Source organism: Asterias rubens, chromosome 10 (genome assembly GCF_902459465.1).
Source record: "Asterias rubens chromosome 10, eAstRub1.3, whole genome shotgun sequence".
NCBI lineage: Eukaryota > Metazoa > Echinodermata > Asteroidea > Forcipulatida > Asteriidae > Asterias > Asterias rubens.
In genome coordinates this window covers 12,469,125-12,496,661 of record NC_047071.1, presented here as the reverse complement: position 1 = coordinate 12,496,661, position 27,537 = coordinate 12,469,125, and the positions used below count along the sequence as shown (strand labels likewise).

Below are 27,537 nucleotides of genomic sequence, written 5' to 3'. Positions count from 1 at the left end.
ATAAACATCACAATAAATTGCAAAAGATCACTTCTTTAAAGGCAGTGGACACTATTGGTAATTACTCAAAATATTTATTAGCATAAAACCTTTCTTGGTGACGAGTTATGGAGAGAGGTTGATGGTATAAAACATTGTGAGAAACGGCTCCCTCTGAAGTGCCATAGTTTTCGAGAAAGAAGTAATTTTCCACGAATTTGATTTCGAGACCTCAGGTTTAGAACTTGAGGTCTCGAAATCAACCATCTAAACGCACACAACTTCGTGTGACAAGGGTGTTTTTTCTTTCATTATTATCTCGCAATATCGATGACCGATTGAGCTCAAATTTGCACAGGTTTGTTATTTTATGGATATGTTGAGATACACCAACTGTGAAGGCTAGTCTTTGACAATTACCAATAGTGTCCACTGCCTTTAACGGTCGGCCTTTTCTTTCATTTTCAACATCATCAAGCTCTCTCATGAGGGCGCTATTACATTTTCATGGACACAGCACACCCTAGAGCACAACTAGAGACAGAGGACACAAACTAATCTTGTGGCTATTATTTCTTACATGTACAACAATTAACACTATACACTATGTCTATACCATGGTCTATAATATAAGACACAGGGAAATGCACTTTTGTTTTGCATTCCCGTAAATGTTTAATTTGTTTCTTCAACACAGTGAAATAAATGTGAATTTGACTTGAATATGAATAATGGCATTATAATAAAACAATGTTTTAGACAGTTATAAGGGTTACCACATACCAAACCAGTTGTCAGATAAAAAAATGAACTTGAATTTCAAACTCCTGTAATCTGAAAACAGAAAAAGCCAGTAACAGAGATACAAGTGTTTATTAACAATCAGTTGTAGTTTCTTGATTTCGAAACACTTATTGTTTAAAATTCAGTAAAGATAATAGACCCTGTTAAAACTCCAAAATCGGGAGCATTGAGCACCATTACTCCACTGTTTACGTAACATGTTCTTGGAAATCATGAGTTCACCACCACCGATTCTATAAAACATTTTCGTTTCCCCCAGAAAGTTGGTTTTCCTCCCGAAATGTTGGTTTTCCTAGACCGCATGTAAAACTAAATAATGTCTACATGTTCTCGACACGTGTATCTTTAAGCACTAGGCGCTTTTGAGGTTTGTTCTATAATTAAATTAATATTTAAAATAATAGTCTTCAAACTACTTCAACAAATAATATGGAGCCGAAACGGAAAACCAATCGGCTTGTATACCAATCGGCTTGTATACCTACTTTAAAAGCTTCCTAGTATATAACTATCTAAATCATTGTAAACTTTCATATCCTAAGATACTAAGTAATACTGTAAACTATTCATAATTTGAATATATTTATAAAACTTTGTAAAATGTGTAAGTTTAAATGTAGGGCAGCAATGAAATAAATGTGTGCAAATACAAATACAAATACAAATAAGGGAAACTATCACTACAATGGTTTTCTTGTAAGACCAAAAGGATAAACATAAACACAAACACCGACAACAATACCCACTTCTTACCACTATATGCAATTTGAATATTTACTGTCTTGTGTACAGATTGATTACTCCCATATTATGGAGTGTTATCCATAGTTCCTTTTCGGCGTTGCTGTCGTGGTTGGCGTACTGCACGTGTTTTCTAAACTTCGTGTCGTAGTAATATTCAGAGTATTTTTCATAACTCCCTGCGAATCCGTAAACGTTTACCTGTAAACCAAAGTAAACGTTAAAATTTGAAGAAGAAAAAAACTTGCGCAACGGTTTCCCCGTGTTTTGTCGAACCAGGTCAGTGTCGTAGGGAAATCTGCCCCGGAGATCTTGTCCACATTTGTCCTGCCGGACCGGCAGTCTTATCACAGGTAAATTTCATTTGTTTGCGTATTTCTGAACATTGCGCATATTTCCGGAAACAATGGATTTACCTGGTAAGTCTGCTGCCACCTTCCGTTTAAAAAGTCCCCATTGTAAGCTATGAGCATTCAACCGACATACAATACAAGTTAAACAGAATGTCAGAAACTAATTCACTATGAATATAATGGGAAGAATGAAATCATGTATGCACGATTGCATGCAATACGAACTAAAAGAAACACAATTTTTAATAAATCAGAGAAACATTCTTGAATCTGAGTGTGTATTTTATAAAACTGAATTTATTTTTTGCTGCAGTTCACGCGGGAACACCTACATTTATTATTACAAAAACTTACCTCATCGCACGTATGTAACGCTAGGAGTAACATGATTGCTCCTGTAGACGGTCTGTGAACCTCGTGGTATTTTCTAGAAGAGTTAACCCATCTGGTGACAAAAAAATTGGTTTCTTTCAAAAGGGTCACAAAAATGAGTCACCCAAAATATGAATACATAATATAATACTATTGCTTGTATTTTGTTTTTAATTGTCATAACCATATCCTTTTTATCTTTTCCCACTTCCCACCTGTTCTTCTCAGAACACTTTTAATATTTTTCCTTCCTCTCTTAGCCACCAATATTGTTTCTGAAATAGGAACTTTGATTGGCTGTTATTTTCCCGCTTCTTTCTGGATCCTTTCCTTAATCCCTTTCCCCCTCTCTTTTTCTATAAATGGATATGTATTTGTTTGTACTTGTTTTATGCCTCTGAAGAAGGTCCGGATTGGATCGAAAGCTAAGGCCATCTACCCTATTCATTATTATCATTAAATATAATACTATTGATAATGTACACATCCACTTGTGTTTCGGGTATTTTACCTATACAATTGTATACTTTGTATCTAAAGACAGTAGACACTATTGGTAATTACTCAAAATATTTATTAGCATAAAACCTGACTTGGTAACGAGTAATGGGGAGAGGTTGATAGTATAAACATTGTGAGAAACGGCTCCCGCTGAAATAACGTAGTTTTCGAGAAAGAGGTAATTTTCCACGAATTTGATTTTTAACTTGCATCTGAAATCACACAACTTTGTGTGACAAGGGTGTTTTTTCTTTCATTATTATCTTGCAACTTCGACGACCAATTGGGGTCAAATTTTCACAGGTTTGTTATTTTATGCATATGTTGAGGTACACCAAGTGAGAAGACTGGTCTTTGACAAATTGATGTCCAGTGCCTTTAATTCAATGATTACATGTACACTCTGAATCTCGCATAGTTTCAGATGGATCGTTTTTACGTAACTGAATCCTTTTCCCAGTTTGTTTTGGCACACACCCTCTTGGTCTGTCGTCCGCAGGCGTTTGTGCTGGTCACCAAAGCTGTTCACTTTGTTCATAGGGTCGAATACTTTTTTATATAAACCTGTGAGTGTTTGGATCCATGCTAAAGTGTGTGATTCGGCTACCACGGTAAATATATCTGAACACGGAGTTTGTGCTAGACTTGTGGACAAGTCGTTAAATCGGCCCCACGCGGTAGAAGATAGTCGAGTTGTAGCGGTGCTCTCGCGAGATCACTGCTCTCTTACGAACTGCTGGAAATCGGGGAGTCAGCAGTTCGCGCGAGAGCAGTGATCTCGCGAGAGCACCGCTACAACTCGACTATCTTACCGCGTGGGGCCGATTTAACGACTTGTCCACAAGTCTAAGTTTGTGCCTGAATGTGCTTTTCTTATAATAATGTTCAAGTCGGTAAATAATAATCCCGCGGATGGTTGGCAAAACCCCAAACCATCACATATCGCTACATATAAATTATTTGTACTAGTATACAGCACACTCACTTGAATTTCAGGTATCTTTCGAAGTCTGGATGAACAAGTTTAACATCTTCTACCGTCAGTGCTTTGGGAAAATTCGGGGGGCTTCTAAAGTTTGTTGAGAAGAAAATTCTAATGTTAACATTTGACTCATCAAAATTAACTATAACAATCTATTTAAAAAATTCGTGTACTTTTTCAAAATGTCCGCAGATTTACATTTAACTTACAGGGTTTGAAGATATTGATAGTGGAAAGCTTCCCTTCAAATATTACTTACTAAGGTTGTGTATAGTTTTTGAGAAATGAGTAAAACAAGTCACAAAATAATTTTGGTCTCAAAAGACCAAAATTATTTTAGCCTGTATAATCCCCTTACCCAGTTATGATATTATACCAAAACCATAGCATAACTGGTTAATACGTTTTAACATGCTAAAACTGACACGAAAATTTGTACTTTTACTCATTTCTCAAAAACTACAGCACCTCAGTAAATAAAGTTTCATGGGAAGCTTTCTACTATCATAATCTTCAAACTGTGTAAGTTTAATATAAATCTGTGGATATTGTATTTTTGTTAGGAATAACAATATTGTCCAAGGCCCACACTTCCTGTATCACAACTTATATATAAAATAACAAACCTGTGAAAATTTAGGCTCAATTGGTCATCCGAGTCGGGAGAAAATAACGGGAAAACCCACTCTTGTTTCTGCACGTTTTGCCGTGTCAGGACATGTGTTTAAAATAAATCCGTAATTCTCGACATCGAGAATTGACAATTGTTTGAATGTTTTCTCAAAAAGTAAAGCATTTCATGAAATAATATTTCAAGAGAAGTGTTTCACCATTACCTTCTGTAAATCCTGCAAGTTATTTGTAAATCTGTGAACTTTTATTTTTTGTTCTGTTCCGAAAGGGTATAATGGCTTTAAGAGTCAATTTGCATCTAATTTACTCGTTCTCTTGATAAGCTGCCGCCAAGTATTGTTCTCGAAACCCCCGATAAAAGGTGGAATGTGATCTTGTTCCGAGGGTATTGCTCTCGGGCCAAGAACACTCCGCCCGAACTCAACCACTATTTATTTACCTTCCATCTACTGGATTGTTGGGAGCTTCTTGACCACTGAGTACGGCGTTCAGATACAAGTAGGCCCACTTGGTTTTCGGAAAGAACACATATCGGATACCCTATATGGTAGAAAGACATCGGAAACATGAAACGAAGCCTTTGATATTGTTTGAGATTGGAGGAAATAAAATAGCTCCTTTATTGGTTCGAATCCCAACTCGGCCAGCCGAACACGACACTTAACCATGATTTGTACTATAATCATATAGTGAATTTAAAGTGTGTTTGTTTCACCATAATATAGAGGAACTTCAGGCACATGCTGCCTCAGGTGTGCGGGTGCTTTCAATATGGAACTTAAAATATGTATGTTTGATCAGCTACACCTATTCTCGTGTATGCGTGTATAATAGTGACTTAAAAAGTGTGCTTGAACATAATATCATTTGACGGTATACATAACTCTCAATGTGTGTTTTACTCATGACAGCTACACAGCGAGCCTCATATTTGCTTGTCAACTTGAAATCAGTAGACTATCGGAATTCTAGTCCTCTGTCCAGTCTTGATAACAATACCCGGCCTATTCAGTGACGTGTTAGTTTCGGTACGCTGTGGTATCCTACCTTTTGATAGGGTGGTGCCTTGAATCCAAACGGCCTCCCACTCATGAGGGAGTTGGACAAGGAACGGAACGCAGCACAGTAAAACGAAGTCTTGGTTCCAACATCCTCCTCATGCCCCTCTGTCACTGCTACATTCACTCTACGCCGGGAACGAGGTTGAGAGACAAGGTTGACAATTGAATTAGACAAAATATCCCTTGAAGGCACTGCCGTCGATTTCACCAAACTCTTCCTAACTTCGGATTTATCACTGAGACCCTCTTCTAAAGGACTGGATTTGGCTTTGGATTAGGCCCAGAATAGCCCAGGTACGTCTAGCTTGGCCCCACGGTTGTTTTTGACAATAGACCATAGAGCTATATAGCTTTCACAGTTGGTGTATCTCAACATAGGCATAAATAACAAAACTGTGAAAATTTGAGCTCAATCGGTCATCAAACTTATAACAAAAATAATAATGAAAGAAAGAAAAAACCTTGTCACACGAAGTTGTGTGCGTTTAGATGGTTGATTTCGAGAACTCAAGTTCTAAATCTGAGGTCTCGAAATCAAATTCGTGGAAAATTACTTCTTTTTCGAAAAGTATGGCACTTCAGAGGGAGCCCATTCTCACAATGTGTTATACCATTAACCTCTCCCCATTACTCGTCATCAAGAAAGGTTTTATGATAATAATTATTTTGAGTAATTACCAATAGTGTCCACTTTCTTTAACCATAGCAATTAGGACGCATTGAACCCATCGCCAAACCGGCTGCTGGACACGTTTGGTAATATTGTCAAAGACCAGTATTAACACTTGGTCGTTGTATCCCATTAAGTGCAAAAAATAACAAATCATTATACACATTGGGCTGAACTATTGGTCATCGAAGTTGCAAGAAAATGTTACGAGCAAGTCGTTTCTTATAACTTTTTATAAACGCTCGTTACCAAGTCAGTTTTAAGGCTAAAACATAACATGGCTGTTAGTTTACTTAATTTTTTTATATATATACAGGATTAAAACAATCGAACGGTCACCTGTTCACCGTGGCACGTGCATTTATAAAAATCTGCTGCTTTTGTTGAAAGAAAATGATATTGATCGCTCGCTACGTATATTGACTTTTATCGAAATCTATAGCATCTGACGCCTGAATTTACTGTTTACACCACTTGAAAATTTCTACAAAAGCAACGAGTCCGGAGAGTTCCGGGGGGGGGGGCGGCTATAAGCATACTAATCTAGGTCAACAACATTGTAAGGGTAAAACCAAAATTAATATTTGTTATCCCCGATGCAAATTTAAACATCTATTATTATCGTTGCGGTACCTGCTGCTTAAAGGCAGTGGACACTATTGGTAGTTACTCAAATAATTATTAGCATAAAACCTTTCTTGGTGACGAGTAATGGAGAGAGGTTGATGGTATAAAACATTGTGAGAAACGGCTCCCTCTGAAGTGCCATAGTTTTCGAGAAAAAAAGTAATTTTCCATGAATTTTATTTCGAGACCTCAGATTTAGAACTTGATGTCTCGAAATCAACCATCTATAAAACGCACACAACTTCGTGTGACAGGGGTGTTTTTTCTTTCATTATTATCTCGCCAGTTCGATGACCGATTGAGCTCAAATTTTCACAGGTTTGTTATTTTATACATATGTTGAGATACAACAACTGTGAAGGCTAGTCTTTGACAATTACCAATAGTGTCCACTGCCTTTAAAAAAAAAAGAGTTCAAACTGCCTTTAGCTACCGGCAATCTCGGTGGTCTAGTTGGTAAGACTCTGGCTCTAGAATTGCAAGGGTCTTGGGTTCGAATCCCACCCGATTAAAATGCCTGAGGTGATTTTGTTTTTAAAAGGACTCGGGAAGGTACCGAGTATACATTGCTTACACACATCGGTGTAAGGGTGAAATCAAAATTAACATTGTAGTAAAGGTTTGCGGTAACACCATAAAATTATAACCTTTTAATGAGTTGGGGTGGTTCTGAAAAGAAAATCAGTATGCTCTGATCGTCTTCTGGAGAAAAGAACCAGCGATTCTTTTCAGAACCAACGGTTCTTTTCAGAACCAACCCAACTCACTAAATGTTTAGAGATTAACATTAAATGTTGTTAAAGGCAGTGGACACTATTGATAATTGTCAAAGACTAGCCTTCACAGTTGGTGTATCTCAACATATGCATAAAATAACAAACCTGTGAAAATTTGAGCTCAATCGGTCATCGAACTTGCGAGATAATAATGAAAGAAGAAAGAAAAAACCGTGTCACACGAAGTAGCGTGCGTTTAGATGGTTGATTTCGAGACATCAAGTTCTAAATCTGAGGTCTCGAAATCAAATTCGTGGAAAATTACTTCTTTCTCGAAAACTATGGCACTTCAGAGGGAGCCGTTTCTCACAATGTTTTATACTATCAACCTCTCCCCATTACTCGTCACCAAGAAAGGTTTAATGATAATAATTATTTTCAGAAATTACCAATAGTGTCCACTGCCTTTAAAATTAAAATTGTTTTCGTTGTGATATCACCTGAAAACGTACTCGTGCGCATCAATCTCCGACCCCTTCTTTGACCCGTTGAGTATACCACCGTTCCCGATGACCGCACAGCGGCGACATCCATCGTTCGGACCGGCCGATGCTTCGTCGAACAGCCACTCGTTGCTGGATGTGTTCAACGCGTGGAGCGCAGAGGCAATTTCTGACAAACGTAAAATACATAGAAGCTGTTGTTATATTGTTGTAAATTCAATTATTAATTATTATTATAATAAAAGACAGATGTTTGACCTGACCACAACAAAATTTAAGCACATGTCATCAGGGAGACAATTACATCACGTTTGAAATACAAAAGAATAACACTCTTTTGACCAACGCGCATTGCACATTTCATTTTGCGTTTCGTGCAATATCTCTTTTATTTCTAAAAAGCACATAATGATTATGATTGTTAAAAAACGGCGTCTATTAGTCATTTGACCCATCACATACACGAAATCACAACCGTGAAAAATGCAGGTTCATTGGTCAATAGAGTCAAAAGAGAACATTAAAACATATCTGTTTCACTATTTTAGAAACAAAGCATTCTTTCCTACGAGAACAAGCCAATTTGTTGTTCTCATTTTTCCAATTATAGCATTTCCAGCTTCACTATCAAGGGGAGTTTTCATCCACCAGACATTCCATTTTTTTAACCCCTGTGGAAAGATCTTTTGTTCTATCCATTGTTCCTGTACTTAAGATTTTCCCATAGACTTTTATACACAAAACTCCTTGTGGAGCACCCGGTCTTTAGAATTTCTCTAAATGGAGTCCTTTTAATTTCCCTTTTTTGTTTTGCCTTGGTCTCCAGAAAGTACAAAATATGAGAGCAGCTTCACGGATCCGGTTTGTTGGGGTCCTGCTATTGTAACAGTTATTATATTATTCTCTTGTCCAAGAATTCCCTTGTGGGGTCCAAATTGAAAGAATAACTCCCTTGCGGGGTCAATTGTGATAAAGACCCCTTTTCAAGTGCAGCTACCACCATCACTGAACTATTTTCACAACGTTCTGAAAAATGTAGTCTTGGTCCAAGACGATAGTAAGTGTGCGGCGAGGAGGGAGTGAGCGGCATCGTGATAGTTTAGTAATAGTGTGAAATAACAACGTCTTGAACCAAGACTACATTTTTTAAGACGGTGGTGAGCACGGTGTGATAAGGGTTTTACTCACCGGACTCTGTAGACTTATTCCAGCCGTAAATGCCTTGATATTTTGAGAGTCGTGCGTACTCTTTAGCGTTGTAATGCTTGTCCCACATTAAGATTGGCACCTCGGGCATGTATCTGTGCTGGAAGTAGGACCCCGTAGCCAGCATCTTGCGAACTGATGTTGGACAACCCTAATTTAAGTTGAAATCAAACAATCAACAATATCAATTTTGTATTTGGTTGAAGTTTCCCTTTGTGTGCGAAGTAGACATTGGACACTATCAGGATTTTCCAGCAATTTTGAGCAAGAGTAAAGCGTGCACAAACTTAAAACTTACTATGTACATAGGCAATAGTGAGTAGATGAAACCGCCACTGTTTGGGAATGATGACGTCATTGATGACGTCATTGATGACGTCATGGTAAGGTTTTTAAAGTTGAAAATGACATTTGCTTTTAGCTGTATCTCAACAAATATTAAAGCTTTGATGTTCATACTTGGGCAACGGAAAGATAAAGGCTTGGACAACATTTGAAAAGTTAACGCCAAAATCGTACGACCTTAACTTCCGGGTCGTTACCCTAGGTCAAAGTTCGCCTTCGTGTTTTTTTTTAGTTGAACCTTGGTATCAAGACACAACAGGCCTAATTACGTCATAATGACGTCATCGGGTATTAAATAACACAACGTTTAAAGTTAGTAAAAATCATAATCGAGGACAAAAAGGTGTATAACTTGGTGTATCTCAATACACGCATAAAATAACAAACCTCTGAAAATTTGAGCTCAATCGGTCGTCGAAGTTGCGAGATAACAATGAAAGAAAAAACTCCCTTGTCACAATCAGTTGTATGCTTTCAGAGATGCTTGATTTCGAGACCTCAAATTCTAAATATGAGGTCTCGAAATCAAATTCGTGGAAAATTACTTCTTTCTTGAAAATTACGTTTCTTCAGAGGGAGCCGTTTCTCACAATGTTTTATACTATCAACAGCTATCAAAGTTACTTGTTACCAAGTTAGGTTTTATGCTAATAAATATTTTGAGTAACTACCAATAGTGTCCACTGCCTTTAAGTTTCATTATTTTGAGTTATGGTTAACACTATAGATATGCGCACGGTATTGTTTGGGTGTGTACAGACATAGAAACCTTCAGGTCTGAAGTCCTTTACTAGATTCAAATACTAATTGAGTGAGAAATTACCTCTTTCTCAAACACTTTGTCACTTCAGAGGGAGCCGTTTATCACAATGTTTTATACTATGGAAAGCTCTCAGTTGCTCGTTACCAAGTTTAAGTGGTATGTTAATAACTATTTTCTCTTTTTTGGTAATTAACAATTCCAGTGTCTTTACTTATTGCTACGTGTTTAAAATAAGAAGAACAAATTGATCGTTCAGATAATTATACACCATACTTACCAAGTATTTTAGAAACTGTGTGTCACAGCTGTACTGGGTTTCGTCTGTGTTCCAGTCAGTTGTACGTAGGCCCTCTCTCGTTTGTATTCCTTTCATGAGTGCGTCTCGATAGGCTCGATTGGGGTCTATTTCTTGCATTAGAGTAGGAAGATCTTGAAGAAAGTTATCCTTTCCTTTGACGGTAGTTTGGTTTCGTGGCCAGAAAAAGGGGCGATGAACTTGATTGTCATCGGGCCTGCTTCGATTGCTGCGTTCGTAAAAACTAACGTTGATTGTAAAAAAGGTCTTTAAGCATTTTTGTTTTCTCAACTTGGACAGTATTTCCGAAGGACAGATTTTCTGAAGGAATGTCACCTTGTATAAACGCTTTAATCCTTAGTGCGTTCCACTACCAGTTAGCAACTGATACACTTTTTGTTGTGTCTTTTACCCTGTATATAGTTAAAATCCAACATTCCCTGATTTCTACGAGAATACGCCCGAGTAACATAATTTAAAGTTTAAGTGGTCAGGGTAAGGTCGTCGCTTACCCGCTGGAGTTTATACAACCATGGAGGAAGGAAGAGAAGGAGCGCGAACGAAGGAACTTCAAAAGTCCAACCCGTGGTACCGCAACCGTTTAACGACACCTCGTAATCACCCGCATACCTTACACAGACAATGGGCGACCTGGCGTATGTGAGTTTGCGCGTGCGCACTTGGTTCTTCACTCAACTATGGTGTCGTATGTCGTATGGATATAATACAGAAAAACAACTTTTTTGAGACCTGATAAAAATTGTGTACACTTGTGCTCACCAAATTGAAAAACACAATTGAATACCAACCACCCTCGTGTGCTAATACCCAAATGTGAACCACCGCTAGTGACCGGAAAGTCACAAAGAATGTAAAAATATGCCATGATGTTTCCGTGAAACACCACAAACGGTAAATGAAAACGTGTATATTCACAATTCTTGTGTCTAATGATTCAACTTTACACGCAGGCAAGAGTGCAGACTGGCGGTACCACACGTTCTGTACAAAAAGATTTAATCCTACTCGTTAATCGGCCGTCCAGCTGGAGGTCTCCTATCTTTTTCCACTGGTCAGACAGGGGCATTGTCAGAGTATTCTTTTGTTACTCTGCGGTTTTGCGGGTCGTTCGAGCTCCTTCTCTTCCTTCCTCCATGATACAACATAGACTGGTCCACTGTCTCAAGAGAATGTCCGTACACAAAACGATATTATAGTCTGTCGTGTAGTGTATAACATTGTTTGACCCCACTCGTGCAAATATTCATGGGCTGCCCCTGGAATGGTAAAGTTACAATCTCTAAAACAACAAGACTGTGGAATTGAATTAGTTTATCCCTCGGTATAAGACTAGTACAGTGAGATAAACATTGTCAGTTGCCAAAATGGTGTGTTTCTGATTAAGTATTGATGGACGAAAATGGTGGCCATGGGCAAATTATGTAATTAATTATGTTTTAATGTTTTATGTTAATAATTATGTTTCGTGTTCAATTCATGCGTTTTGATGAATGATGTTGTTTCTAAATCGAAAAACACACGAAAACTTAGCAGCAATGACATTACACAAAGTACGTGTGACAAGCAAAGTCGATACATGGCTGATGAACGCGAGCTGAAACCGGGATCCGATATTTTGATTACTTGTTGAATTAACCCGCTTAGCACTGGGGAGTGTTCACACAAGGCCTTTAATTGAATCTTGTACATTATTTAAGAATCTGTAAACTGGCTATTCAAATTTAAATTCGGGCCAAATCGGTCAAAATATGCCTATAGCATCTTTAAAGGCAGTGGACACTATTGTTAATTACTCAAAATAATTATTAGCATAAAACCTTTCTTGGTGACGAGTAATGGGGAGAGGTTGATGGTATAAAACATTGTGAGAAACGGCTCCCTCTGAAGTGCCATAGTTTTCGAGAAAGAAGTAATTTTCCAAGAATTTGATTTCGAGACCTCAGGTTTAGAACTTGAGGTCTCGAAATCAACCATCTAAACGCACACAACTTCATGTGACAGGGGTGTTTTTTTCTTTCATTATTATCTCGCAAGTTCGATGACCGATTGAGCTCAAATTTTCACAGTTTTGTTCTTTTATGCATATGTTGAGATGCACCAACTGTGAAGGCTAGTCTTTGACAATTACCAATAGTGTCCACTGCCTTTAAAGATGAGGTAAACGTTTGGTAAAAATCTGTGGCAATAAAACTTTGGGTTATATTATAAACATACAGCAGCTTTCGATGGTTTATTTGGAGAAAATGTTAACTTCGAGTCGAAGTAATGTGGTTATGGAATAATAATAAATCAGTTGTTGTGCCCCAAATTGTGAATCTGAGAAGCGTTACGGTAAGTAACGCTTCGTGTATTCCTATCATGGTTTATTCTTCTGAATGCCCCCTTTTTATGTAAAAATGAAGTTCTAAACTTACATGTGGTTCACTCTGATGCCAAGATTATCGTTTCCCATTCCAGAATAAGAAAACAAACATGTGACTGTAGAGCTTATCACAAAAACGAGACACAAATTTCTGTGCAAATAAAATAAAAGCGAAATATATATATAAAAGTGCAGAAAACAGAGAGAGAGAGAGACTAAAGGAGGGTGATAGAAAAACAAACTAATTTACTTAAAGACACTGAACACAATTGGCAGTTATCAAAGACTAGTCTTCACAGTTAGTGTATCTCAACATATGCATAAAATAACAAACCTGTGAAAATTTGAGCTCAATCGGTCGTCGAAGTTGCGAGATAATAATGAAAGAAAAAACACCCTTGTCACACCAAGTTGTGTTCTTTCAGATGCTTGATTTCGAGACCTCAAATTCTAAATCTGAGGTCTCGAAATCAAACTCGTGGAAAATTGCTTCTTTCTCGAAAACTACATTACTTCAGAGGGAGCCGTTACTAACAATGTCATATACTATCGACCTCTCCCCCATTACTCGATACCAAGTAAGCAACGGCTGAATTGAGAAAGAGTTAATTTCTCACTCAAATAATAAAAGACTTCAGCTGAAGCCTTTCATTATGCATTTGAAAGCACACAAGGGTGTCATTTGTTTTTTCATTTTACTGTTGCAACTTCGATGACCAATTGATCCCAAATTTTCACAGATTTGTTATTTTAAGCATGATTCTTGGGATACACCAAGTGAAAATACTGGCCTTTACCAATAATTACCAAACGTGTCCATGTGTATTTTTAAAATATATAATCAGGTGTTTACCTTAATACTGTACACCAACTTAGACAGTTGTAGGTTTGGCAAGTCATCCTGGTCATTGCGGAATCACCTTCTTTACTGAATATTGTGCAAGGCGTTCCAAGTGTGTGCGGATCATGATCGATTCTCTTACAACAGGCGTCAATACAGCGTAATATTTCTAGCAGGCGAAACGCTTCGATAAAACAAAACACACAACAGTTTTATTTGACCAACCGAGAGTAACACTGTAACATCGTGATGGTTTTGGTTGCCGTTCTGTCTCTCGTTGCTGGATAATTATTTTATGTTTTAAATCGATTTGCTCTCATCGGCTTGGTTTAACATGTGTTTTCTGCCTCAGTGAACTCGCCAACAGCCGGTGTGTGCGTGACCATATTGATGACCATGACAAAGAACAACAACAAACGTGAAAATGAATAGTCCAGATTTAACTGGCACATTTGTATACAATATTTCATCATTTTAAATTGAGGACTATAATCTTTTTAAATTACGCAACATAATTGTTCAACCGTATTTCAAAGACATTGGACACTATTGGTTATTGTCATAGACCAGTCTTGTCACTTGGTGTATCTCAACATATGCATAAACAAACAAACCTGTGAAAATTTGAGCTCAATTGGTCGTCGAAGTTGCGAGATAATTATGAAACAAAACACACACCCTTGTCTCACGAAGGTGTGTGCTTTCAGATGCTTGATTTCGAGACCTCAGAATCCAATTCTGAGGTCTCGACATCAAATTCGTGGAAAACCTCTTTCTCGAAAACTACGTCACTTCAGAGGGAGCCGTTTCTCATAATTTGTTACTCGTCAACCTCTCCCATTACTCGTTACCAAGTAATTACCAATAGTGTCCACTACCTTCAGAACAAACTTTAAACCAACAGTATAAACATAGTTTTTGAGAAAGAGGTAATTTCTCACTCAAATATTAAAAGACTTCTAGATAGAAGTCTTTTTTCCTATCTGAAAGCACACAAATTTGTCAAACAGGGGTGTTTTTTCTTTCACCATTTTCTCGCATCTTCGACGACCAATTTAGCTCAGATTTTCACAGGTTTATTATTTTATGTATATGTTGAGATACACCAAGTGAGAACACTAGTCTTCGACAATTACCAAACGTGTACAGTGTCTTTAAAGGAAATACCCCAGCGGTATACTTTTTACTATTTTTTTTATTGCTCACAAATAATACTCGAACATAAGCTATTGGTAAGGCAATCATGAGTTTAATTGACGACTTCGGCTTTTTTACAAAAATTCTTATGCATTTGAAAACCAAATTAATTAACCATCTCAATCTCCGAAAACAGAACTCTCTTTACAGTATAGACGATGTGACCTCTGACGTCACTCAAAAACCATAACATGATTATGGGCTTTCCCAAGGTTTTTCCTGATGAGACATGATGTAATTAAGATGTTTCTCCCACAAGTGTCTTTACAGTTGGTGTCCCAGCGCAATGTACGTCGAGGGGCAACGGCTCTTCAGAATGACTCTAGCATGTTCAGGACAGTTTTATAAACCCTACCAGGTGATGGAAGAGGGATTTGCTTTGTGCAAGACATCAACATTTGCTTTCCAAGACATCGACACAAGACGCTGGTTTCAAAAATGCTTGTTATGGTTATTTCTAAGGTAACCGTGTTGAAAGGGGGCATATACCGTTGGGTTCGTAATACCAGTGCCTGAATTTGGCCTCTACGATAACATGTAACCAGTCTATACTTCGAGGTCAATGATTGAACACCTCAAGATACCGGCCTTTAGAACAAACTACCTAAACTGGCATTTAGTTTGTGCATTATACAAAGCTGTGTGTCATTTATTGTCAGTCAATAGTCCGATAGTTGTGAACTGCCCATGGCGTTTGTCTCTACGTTAGTACATTGACACCCTAAAGTTTGTGGACCATAGCCTTGATCAAGGCGCTCCAGCCGTCCCCCATTCTGTCAGCGCACCCCGGCCCGGGCCCCATAATAGCACACAATGCATAAACAACTTCGCTATACTGTTCTCGCTGTACAATGTACATTGTACATTACATTGTTCGTGTATGCACTGCATGCAGCGCGCCGTGCGGGGGCACACTACGCATACAGCCTTGTTCAAGGCTATATGGATGAAGACTGGGGACAAGTCTATAAACTAAAGCAACCTCTTTTGTTTTTGTTGTGCAAAACTTTCTTCATATGATCTGTTCATCCAAAAGCTTTTTTTCGAAAAAAAACAACACCACTGTCGCTTTGCATAATATCGTCAATGATGCTCTAAGTACGAATAGACCTACACACTTTTTGTTTGCTAACTATTTCAATCAGTTTCAGAATTAGATAATCGTAACCTTTGTCAGACATGGATGAGTTAAAGATATTGCTCTTTTTCATTACACACTGTTCAGATCGGTGCATTCAAAATGGCATCTTTAACTTCACTAGTCTGACTATAAGTTAAAGGCAGTGGATACTATTGGTAATTACTCAAAATAATTGTTAGCATAAAACCTCACTCGGTAACGAGTAATGGGGAGCTTTTGGTAGTATAAAACACTGTGAGAAACGTCTCGCTCTGAAGTAACGTTGTTTTAGAGAAAGAAGTGGTTTCCACGAATTTGATTTCCAGACCTCGGAATTTGATTTCGGGTCTTGAAATCAAGCATCTGAAAGCACACAACTTCGTGTGACAATTACTGTAACAAACCGACTTGGAACACCCAGTCATTTTGTTTACGTAGTTATTTTTACTCACCGAATTCCTTTCCTTATAAGTAAGTTAAATTTATAAAGAATACTTCCAGTTCGCTGAGGCGTTTAGGGTGTGGTGCGGAGCTATACTGCACTGGCAGCGCTTGATCCTGCACAAGAAGCGACAGCGGCAAGACGTATTCTAAGTCTTTCGTTCTTGCCGTTATTTTTGGTTCACAACTTTAGTTAAATTAAGTTGTATAAAATCTTCAAGCAATTAATGTCATAATTGCTCCATGCCACATCCCAACGAAACCCGCTGACATCATTCCAACGAAGTTTCTGAGTGGTATAAATCCCTTTTGATGTCTCTCTCTGAGTCCAATCCTCTGGGTAGTTTAACCCGTCCCTACAACTTGTTGAGTGCGAATGGCACAACATCATTCCCCATTTATTTTGCGGTAGCCCCTTTTTTGTATGGCTTATAGACTTTAATTTTTCGGCTCTTTGCCCCATAGCCTTCCTAATTTGTTGTATTATAGTTTTGCTTTGTTTCATCTCAAATAAACCACTGTTTCAATTACATCTGGAGTTTTCCAAAACCGGTTCTTTATTATTGTGTTCCTTGCCACTTGGTTACATTACCAATAGTGTACAGTGTCTTTAAACTAGATTGTGAAACCATACATGGATAATTCCAAAGTAGAGCAGGGTTCGATTTTTCACATTCATCGCAAGACATAAATTACCCTAGTGATTAACTTCACTTAAGAAACTACGACGATTTGCAGTTAAGATCAATCGTAACTCTAATTCGACCCTGATCTGAGCTACTTAGTTGAAAACGCCGTACGCAGCCGTCAAAATAGCAAAGACGAGCGAAGCAGAATCTGATGTGACAGCAAGTCCTCCTGTGTGCAAAACATACAAACAAAAATTAGAAGCATATTGAGGACAACGCTGGGTGGCAGCAGACTTACCATGTGTCATGAGCAAGCGCACATGTTCGCTCGGCCCCAGCCGTCAGGTCTATCCAGGACAGGTTCTTGTTCAGGAAGTACGTCATACTTGCAGAGAGAGTGATGTGAATGTGATGGACACATGATGGGACTGAGCAATAATCAATGAGAGTTCGATACGTTTGCCCATCCCACTGCCTTCAATTAACGCAGGCGCTGGGGCCGAGCAAATTGCACATGGCTGAGAACAATGGATTTACTTGATAAGAAAACAAAGAGCGGCCTCATTAATATTTTGTAGGCCCTCAAAATATTACAGATATACATTATTTGAGAGCCCAGGGAAAACGTGATACAGTGTAAACATATCGCCAATCGTGATACCGTGGTGGAAAATTATTTCAAAGGAACAAACCGTTTTCTTTAGTGACCGGCGTAGCGACCGGCGTAGTCATCGGTGGCAGAGGAGTGCATGCTATCGCCACGTCCATGCGATGGTAACACGAGAGGGCCCCCTGTTCACTTTTTTCGCAGCTGTCCAAGGTTTCTTCATCTCCTTGACAGGACAAAGTCTGGACAAAAATCGGGCCTCCTTTCGTCTCGTTACTTTCAATCTGAAGTTAGTCACAAAATAACAGCTATTTTCAACAATAGATAATCATTACAAGAAAAATTACCTAAATTCTTCATCGTTGTAAAATTTCAGACGAATATAAACCCTATCGATAAAACAGGTTGCAAGATTTGCAACTTTGCAAGTCAGGATGAGGTATGCATTGATCGCATTCAGGAGAGGTGAGGGTGATGGTGGTGGTCGTCGTGGTTTTGTTTGCTTTTGCCGTTGCTGTTGCTGTTGTTGTTGCTGTTGCTGTTGATGTTGTGGTTGTTGCTGCTGCTCCTCCTCCTCATCCCCTCCTCCTCCCCTCCTCCATTCGATCCTCTGAATATAATAATGTTATGTTAACACCCTACGGTGTAAATTGTTGTTATTTGTTGGCATTTTTTTAATTCTTTGGACAACAACTATAATAACAAGCAGAGGCCAGAGGAGGGCAAAAGCAAAAACAAACAAACTATCATCCAAAAAGATGTGCCCTCCCTTCCAGGGCATGTATTATAATTGTGTCAAATAAACGCCCAAGTTTCGGTAGTGTACCAAAACGGTCAGTGTCCTAGATAATTTAAGAACAATTAGAAAAATAAGTTTCGTCTAATATTACCTGTGCTGTATCGGGTGGTCCCATTCCAAGCTCCCTGCATGCGACTTCAGCGTTGGCCATGGTCCAATCCTTGTTGCACACTGTTCGCCATCGTCCATCCTGGTAGATCAACAAAACGTTTCCGTCCTGCTTGATGGGCTGACGAGAAGCTATATCGGGAGCGAGAAGAGGGAGTGATTAGCAGAGTGTGGGTTCAAGTCCCTGTCTTGACACCCGTGCCCATAAAGACACTGGACACATTTGGTAATTGTCAACGACCAGTCTTCTCATACTTGGTGTATCCCAACTTATGCATAAAATAACAAACCTGTGAAACTTTAAGCTCAATTGGTCGTCGGAGTTGCGAGATAATAATGAAAGAAAAAACACCCCTGTCACGCGAAGTTGTGTGCTTTCAGATGCTTGATTTCGAGACTTCAAAATCTAATTCTGAGGTCTCGAAATCAAATTCGTGGAAAATTACTTCTTTCTCGAAAACTACGTTACTTCAGAGGGAGTTGTTCTCACAATGTTTTATAATATCAACATCTCTCCATTGCTCGTTACCAAGTAAGGTTTCATGCTGATAAATATTTGGAGTAATTACCCAAAGGGTGTCCACTGCCTTTAAGCAACTTGAAGACACTTAATATTATTGCTTCGTCCTTCGGATGGGCCGTAAAGCCACGGTGCCGTGTGTTGTGATTGCACGTACAAGAACCAATTGCACTTATCGTAACAGAATGGGTTTGACCCGTTGTTCCCGGTTTGATTGGCTGTATATTGCGTCAAAGCACCTTGTTAACCATAACATGATACTAGTGTAAATTAACAGTACTCATACTTCAACATACTTGCGGTTATTCTGCTCCATCTCAGCCACAAAAAACGCCACCACATTATTAGCTTTCACGCGCCCTAACTCGCAATCTAAGGATAAATTACGAAAGTTGATCACATGAAGTTGTAGTGGCTGCCAGGGCAGGACGACTAAAAAGCCACGATCAAAGACTTGGAACCAAGTCTAAAATAACTGTAACTTACCCTCTACCAGACCACTGCAGATGACACTGACCTCATACCGATCCGAACTGCCACTACACTCCTCCGGTGTCGTCCCAGTAGCATTGATGAAACACTGGGCAAAAGAAGGTTCCCCTCCGTAACAGTCGAAATCACCGACCATGACCGGCTGGAGAGAGCTAAGTCCGAAGCGATTGTCCGTGGGGGACTCCACGCCGTATCCCTGCCCGGCCTGCTGGCAGATGACGTTGGTCTCCTCGTAGCTCAGTTTGACATCGGAGCTTGCGTTGGTCTTGCAGATACTTCCCCATTCTCCGTTAATGAAGACTTCGACTCTCCCCTCTATTGCCGACCCGCCATCGGCAAGTCGAAGCTGGAAATCTTCAGGCTCTGTAATCGTAACGCCAATAAAGAATAATAATAACTAATGAACAAAAAAGTTTGCCACAAAATCTATCCAAAATTTGAATTCCGCAACGCTCTCTATTATCTGTATAGGTAATAAGCTCAATACGGAAAAAAAATAACCGATAATGCGATGAATCGTCAGTGGTTTTTTATTGCGGATAACAACCATAATGAATTCGATGGATGGTTGTTTGTTTGTATTGGGTACTCATTGATCACCGTACCTTCGATTCGGTTACAGCTGACTCCAGCCTCGTGCCCCGTGTCGCACTCCCCGTCCGGCAGATCATCAGCGGGGCACACCACGACGTTCCTCTCGCTACCCTCGCAGTTGATTCGGTCGGCCAGAAATTCCACACCTCCAAAGTTGGCTTCATCTTCCGGGTCGTGTACCCCGAAGTAAGACGATGACGTTGCCATGACCGCGGAGTGATATCCTGCTTGGCGGCAAATCACATCAGCGTTCTCCTTGTCCCAGCTGTCGTCGCATAAAATGTAGGGCTTTGCGTCTGTTACCCCGGGTTGTAATTTCATCAAGACCTTTCCCTCTGCCTTGTTTCCACCATTGAGTAGGTAGGTTGACGTGGTCGTACCTAAGGTCGTTAATATATTGGTTACGGTAATAAAGGCAGTGGACACTATTGGTAATTACTCAAAATAATTATTATCATAAAACTTTTCTTGATTACGAGTAATGGGGAGAGGTTGATAGTATAAAACATTGTTAGAAAAATCTCCCTCTTAAGTGACGTAGTGACGTGAAAATTCGAGCTTAATAATGAAAGAGAAAAAACACCTTTGTCACACGTAGTTGTGTGCTTTCAGCTGTTTGATTTTGAGGCCCCAAATTCTAAATCTGAGGTCCAGAAATCAAATTCGTGGAAAACTACTTCTTTCTCAAAAACTGCTCCACTTCAGAGGGAGCCTTTTCTCACAATGTTTTCTACCATCAACCTCTCCCCATTACTCATTACCAAATAAGGTTTCATGCTGATAATTATTTTGAGTAATTACCATTAGTGTCGACTGCCTTTTAAGCCAGTGTGTGCAATTTGTAATAGTCCACAATTATTTATTTACGATAACAAAATTTAATTGGTAAAAAGCACTGCACTGCAGATTATGTCTATATAGCATTTTGAAAAACGATAACTTTCTAAAGAATGTATGTGGTGTTAAAGAAAGGGATTCACAAATGATTAATCTAATAAAACGTTGCATGCATGAAACATGAAAAGTTTCTCAGATTGTGCATTCCAAAAACAGATTATTCTTCCCCTCCAGACTTTCTGAAGCTAACACCTTTTGAAATTAAATTTCCAAAGGTTTTTTGTGGTATATTATTTCATTTATTTTATTGTTTTTTTATTCAACATCCAACAGCGCAAGCGCCCACTGCAGAGCGGACTATCTACATTTATTTAAGATTAAAACAACTGAACGACTTAAAGGTGTACCTCAACATATGCATAAAATAACAAACCTGTGAAAATTTGAGCTCAATCGGTCATCGAAGTTGCGAGATAATAATGAAAGAAAAAAAACACCCTTGTCACACGAAGTTGTGTGCGTTTAGATGGTTGATTTCGAGACCTCAAGTTCTAAATCTGAAGTCTCGAAATCAAATTCGTGGAAAATTACTTCTTTCGAAAACTATGGCACTTCAGAGGGAGCCGTTTCTCTCAATGTTTTATACCATCAACCTCTCCCCATTACTCGTCATCAAGACAGGTTTTATGCTAATAATTATTTTTAGTAATTACCAATAGTGTCTACTGCCTTAAAACAACTGAACGGCTTAAGGACACTGGACACTATTGGTAGGTGTCAAAGACAAGTTTCCTCACTTGATGTATCTCAACATATGCAGAGTAAGAACAACAAAAAACTTGTCAGATGCTTGATATCGAGACCTCGAATTCTAAATCTGAGGTCACGAAATTAAACTCGTGGAAAAATACTTCAGTCTTTCTCGAAAACTACTTCACTTCAGAGGGAGCCCTCGTGCCTTTAATGTATCGCTTGTTATTTTGCTTTCCAATTAGACATTGACAACAAAACAATAGATAAGACTGAACCTACATACTTAGCGTCTCGTGTCCATAACGCATTATTTATATATCAGGGGCCTCTTGTAATGTATGAACTGTTTGTTTAAAAAAAACTAAAGTGTTGAAAATTAAAATTTTTGGTTTCTGCAAAGATATTGACTATGCTCTATGTTTACTGACTGACTCATATGTGCCATTACTCTTGCTCTATGTCACAAGAACTACGTAAATTCTGCCTGATGAAGCCTACAATTTGTAACGGCTCGGCGGGGGGGGGGGGCTGGGATCAACCTTGGTATACGAAAAGCGCAAATCTCTGGATTTATTTTAAAGGCACTGGATTGACGCATTTAGTAACTATTTTTGAAATAGTTATACTGGGGGCATAACAACTTTATTGGTAAAGAGTAATGGAGAGCTGTTGATAGTAAAAACATCGTGAAAAACGGCTCCCTCTGAAGTATGTAGTTTTTTAGAAAGAGGTTATTTCGAACTTAAATATTAAAAGACTTCCGGCCTGTAGCCTTTTTTAGGCATATGAAAGCACAATATTTGTGCCAAAATGTGTTTTCCTTTTGTAGTTATTCTCTTGCAACTTCGATGACCAATTGAATCAAAAGAATTTTCACAGATTGATATTTCATGCATATGTTGGGATACACTAAGTGAAATCGCATGGTCTTTGACAATTATCACTGGTGTCCAGTGCCTTTAATAGCGGTTGTGTTTTAGAAATTTTTGACATTGTGGAAATGACATTTATCTTGCCTGCCAGTACATTTAATAGAATGTCATCATGATCTTCGATTTCCTACATGATCAAATCAAAATCTGTACCTAGGATGGATTTCGTTGATATAAAGGACACATGTACATTAATTTGATATTCCCTTAAAATAAAAGGAATAAACAATATTATCTATATTATATAACAAAAAAAACACTAATCATTTGTTTATATTTCCATTTGATTGAAGGTTAAAACTATAGTAATTTATAAGAATAAACAAACTGTATACCAGACTAACATGTCTTATTGTACTGCTGAACAGATGCTTCGCGTTCGCTCGGCTCATGTGAGGCTAAAAGGAAGCATCCTTTTTGTCTGACAACTTACACCTGTCATCTTCATGTTATTGCTTTTCCAAACACTGGACTTATTAGATCATGTACAAACCAGTGTCTCTGCTGAATACCCCAGTCAAATTAACTGCTCATCCTTTAAGTTTAATTACCCAAATAAGTCATTGTAAATACACTCGCTAACTGAAAGGATGTACTTTCCGAGTTTTTGTGGCCATACTCTGGCACTTTCCCGTGATATTTCCAGTAAAGTAATACATTATCATATGACGCTATAAACTAATCTCACAGCCAGAATCTTTAAATGTGAATCTTTCAACGTATACAAGGCTGTAAGGGTTTTTTTCTGTCAAAAACGCAAATTGCCTTTTTTTAATCCGAAACAAAAGTGTGTACAAACCGTCAACTTCAGCCAAGTCATAACACGCAACAGTTGCAGGGGCATCAGCTGTACACGAGTATTCCGCCCAGCCGTTGCCAGAGCACAAATCTAGATTGGTCTCCGTCCCATCACACTGCACACCACTAAGCAACGCCGTCTCGGAACCGATTGATGCTTGAACATCAGACCATCCTGAGGCAACCCACTCGTACCCCAATTGTCTACAGACGACCAGGGCGTCGTAGAAGTCCCAACCCTCCTTGCACACGACGCCCCACACGTTGTTGTAGTACACCTCGACTCGGCCCGTTTTGCCACCACCAGTCACACGCACATCAAAATCTAAAACAATCAAGTGATAAAAATGTTAGTTACATGCAAGAAGCTGTGCTTAAATTTATATTCCTATGGATGGCAATACACTTTTCTTTGAATAGCACTACTTCATTGTTTTGCAAGATGACCCAGGTTTAGCAATGCCTTATGGGCCCCGTAATGGGAAATATCTGCATCAAATGGGCCAGAGCCTACCTACCCATATGGTGTGAGATGTTGGGATTTTCCCATTTTATTATGGGTTCCATTGGAAAAACATCGGCAATCCCATAATGGTCAGAGTATATACATTTCCAATCATTATGGGTGTCATATAAATGGGGAAAATTTGCCTCAAAATAAAAGCTATAGTTCAATGCAATTTCTACATGCTTCTAATACCAAGAAGCCAGTTTAGGAAGCTCACAATAGAATTAGTTTCTCCCAAAACAGAATAGCGCTAAGAAGCATTGTCATATGCATAATTCACAACAAAGTGCAACTTTAAACTATTTAAAGGCATTGGACACTGTTGGTAATTGCTAAAAATAATTGTTATCATAAAAAACTTTACTTGGTAAAGAGCAATAGAAAGCTGTTGATAGTATAAAACATTGTGAGAAATGGCTCCCTCTGAAGTAACATAGTTTTTGAGAGAGAAGTAATTTCTCACTAAAATAAAATAACTTGAATTATTTCGAGACCACAGCTGAGGTCTCGAAATCAAGCATCTTAAAGCACACAACTTGTGCGACAAGAGAAGTTCTCATATTCCATAATATCCTCACGCAATTTCGACGACCAGTTGAGTTCAATTTTTTCACAGGTTTGTTATTTTTATGCATAATGTTGAGATACACCAAATGAGACTGGTCTTTGACAAAGGTGTCCGGTGCCTTTAAGAAAGGATTCCCTTCAAAGTATTATACGATTTGATATTGTTCGCCCAAAATCGATATGAAAAATATATAAGGAACGATTCACACGTGAACCATTTGTAAAAGCTGCGACCAGAGACGATGTTGGTACCCGCTGTCAGTTCGCTATTAACGTGGAAGGATTCGACGTTCGTGTGTTAATATCAAGACAGTTTTTTGCTGTTTTCTAAGCAATAACGCAGACCCCACACTGTATTCAGCCGAAACTTGTACCAGTGGTTTTTTTTCTTTCTTTTCTTTTTTTTCTTTTTTTCATTATCTTTCTTGATATAATAATCAGCATAACTTTGACAACAATTACTAATTTATTTAACTATCTTTTTAACAAGACACTCACTCTTAAAGACACTGGACACTGGTAATTGTCAAAGACCAGTCTTCTTACTAGGTGTATCTCAACACATGCATAAAATAACAAACCTTTGAAAACTTGAGCTCAATTAGTCGTCGAAGTTGCGAGATAACTAGGAAAGAAAAAACACCCTTGTCACACGAAGTTGTGTGCTTTCAGATGCCTGATTTCGAGACCTCAAAATCTAATTCTGAGATCTCGAAATCAAATTCGTGGAAAATTACTTCTTTCTCAAAAATTACTTTACTTCAGAGGGAGCCGTTTCTCACAATGTGTTATACTATCAACAGCTCCCCATTACTTGTTACCAAGTAAGGTTTAATGCTAATAATTATTTTGAGTAATTACCAATAGTGTCCACTGCCTTTAAGCAGGTTGACAATATTATGCTAAAATGACTGTCAGAACAGACCTACACTAAATGAAACATGGCAAATCTCAGTTGCATTAATAATTTGTTCTTACCAAATTCACAAAAATGACAGGTCTCAAGCTTGAGATTCCAACTGAATGACAATTTATAATATAAAACTGAGAATATTTACTAGCATGTGTTGCAAACAAATCAAAATGGTGATTCAGTAATGCCTAACAACTTTTTGACATGGAAATAAAAATGAGAATAATAAAACATTAAATGCACTGACACGGCAATACTGAATACACAGAATATATAATCCGGAAAACCCGAGTCGGTTAATACCTCAATACAACATGCAATAACATTATTGACAATGACTAACGTCCATTTTTTTGCTGCGTTTTTTTTTTATGGGGAATAATTTCTCAAAAAAGAAATTATCATCAGTCGATGCTGCAAAAAATTCCACACAAAGACAAAATGCATACCATTAAAAATTCATTAATTTCATGCTTAAGTATGCTATATATCAATCTATATTCATTCCTCCAACTGTGCTTTATAATGTTATTGAATATGGCCTGGAAAAATCTGCCAGCAAAGAAAAGCTACAATTTTGAATTTTTTTTTTATAAGAATATAAATCCCTAATACCTTGGTCTCCATTTGTCACACCAAGCATCAAGGCCAACATCAACGAAGCAGTCCACAGCATCATTCTTGTAGACCTTCTTGTGATGAACAATTGGAACTATTAAGCTACTCCTTTTAGACCACACCCAGTGAGATGATAGCGAGTGATGTGGCGATCCGGTAAAACACACCCACAAAATGTGAAATTTGTTCTTATTCCTATGATTAGGGCTATTGCTTGTGGCCTATGCGACTCAATGATGTGGCGATCCAGCAACTGTGAAGGACACCCAAATGTATAGTGTGTTTTACTCCTATGACGGTTAGGGCTATTGCTTGTAGCCTTTATTACGGTCTGGAACTGGAAGGTCGAACACAAAACACATAGAGCAGCAGTTTAAAGGAATCCTTTCAAATATTTAAATAATTTTCCAAATTGTTCGGTTTGCGATGGTTTGTGTTCATTTATTTGGTTCCGATGTAGAGACAAAGGGCAAGAAAAAACAAAACAAGGGACAAGAAGCTAAGGTCTCCATACAGGGGTATATCTAAAGACGTAGGGGTGCTCTATAAGTATTTTTGTTGTGTAGAGTATTACGGGAGGATGTTAAGTACGGGGAAAATTTAGGAAAAAAAGATGTAATTTGAAGGAAAACAAAGAAACTTTGGGTGTGTGTAAGCGCGTGTGATGTGTTTTATTATGGTGATTTTTTTTGTCAAACCAAAATACTACCCATACCATACGTTTTCGTTATTTTTTTTTTTTTGACACAAAATAATGGGCCTGCTAGCCACGAACATCAAGTTGTATACTTCATTTTGTGTTTGAAAGCGCGAGTGTTTGGTGGGGGTTTACGGATGGAAATAAACTGAGCACATGCAAGCCATTTTGCAGTAGTCCGTTAAATAGTAAACAACGATTTCCTTGTGGTGATCATGTTCAAATTCAGACCAACCGTACAAACAAAACCACCTTTTGTTGTTTAGGGGGTGGGGTTTCTAGAACGGATTTGTTTTATTCAAACTTAGACCAACTCAACACTTTAAAATTCAAAATACTAAAAATCCATGGTAATAAAACAAAATATGTAGAACGAAAAAAATAATAATACAGAATATAGAACACATAGTTGTCATACTGCTCCTTCAATCCATTATAACCAGTGCTGATGTGTGAAAATGTCACATGCCACCCTACGGAAATAATCTCACCCTCGGATTATTATGCATTTGAACTCAGGGGTTCCTTTGATCGTTTTTGTATGTATATAGGCCAGACCTGATTTATGACAAAGGCTCAACATCATTATGATAATGCTGTAGACGTTTTTATGATACTGCTTTGCTTTTTGT

At 38.3% G+C, this 27,537-nt stretch overlaps 2 protein-coding genes across 2 annotated transcripts; both read right to left on the bottom strand.

Annotated features, from left to right (window-relative positions):
* Positions 1-1,414: 1,414 nt before the first annotated feature.
* Positions 1,415-14,375, bottom strand: LOC117295848 (alpha-N-acetylgalactosaminide alpha-2,6-sialyltransferase 2-like). Its single transcript, XM_033778623.1, has 10 exons — positions 13,788-14,375; positions 12,987-13,085; positions 10,534-10,780; positions 9,131-9,299; positions 7,940-8,111; positions 5,413-5,551; positions 4,805-4,905; positions 3,736-3,819; positions 2,232-2,322; positions 1,415-1,725 (listed from the first exon to the last, which is right to left on the bottom strand). The coding sequence occupies exons 1-10, from the start codon at positions 13,841-13,843 to the stop codon at positions 1,558-1,560; spliced, it is 1,326 nt and encodes a 441-aa protein (XP_033634514.1). The 5' UTR covers positions 13,844-14,375; the 3' UTR covers positions 1,415-1,557.
* Positions 14,376-17,067: 2,692 nt separating this feature from the next.
* Positions 17,068-26,500, bottom strand: LOC117296062 (deleted in malignant brain tumors 1 protein-like). The gene is made up of 7 exons (XM_033778929.1): positions 26,206-26,500; positions 23,604-23,927; positions 20,294-20,662; positions 19,683-20,051; positions 18,660-18,808; positions 17,855-18,053; positions 17,068-17,391 (listed from the first exon to the last, which is right to left on the bottom strand). The coding sequence occupies exons 1-7, from the start codon at positions 26,267-26,269 to the stop codon at positions 17,315-17,317; spliced, it is 1,551 nt and encodes a 516-aa protein (XP_033634820.1). The 5' UTR covers positions 26,270-26,500; the 3' UTR covers positions 17,068-17,314.
* Between the last annotated feature and the right edge of the window lie 1,037 nt (positions 26,501-27,537).

Excerpts from the sequence above, each read along its gene's own strand:
- LOC117295848 (XM_033778623.1), bottom strand. The coding sequence starts at position 13,843 with ATGACCAGGATGACTTGCCAAACCTACAACTGTCTAAGTTGGTGTACA. Across the intron at positions 13,086-13,787 it reads AGTTGGTGTACAGTATTAAG|AAATTTGTGTCTCGTTTTTG; the intron begins GTAAACACCTGA and ends TTATTTGCACAG. Across the intron at positions 10,781-12,986 it reads GGCATCAGAGTGAACCACAT|CAATCGAAGCAGGCCCGATG; the intron begins GTAAGTTTAGAA and ends TTACGAACGCAG.
- LOC117296062 (XM_033778929.1), bottom strand. The coding sequence starts at position 26,269 with ATGATGCTGTGGACTGCTTCGTTGATGTTGGCCTTGATGCTTGGTGTG. Across the intron at positions 20,052-20,293 it reads CAGCTGTAACCGAATCGAAG|AGCCTGAAGATTTCCAGCTT; the intron begins GTACGGTGATCA and ends TTACGATTACAG. Across the intron at positions 18,809-19,682 it reads CTGCAGTGGTCTGGTAGAGG|CTTCTCGTCAGCCCATCAAG; the intron begins GTAAGTTACAGT and ends CTCCCGATATAG.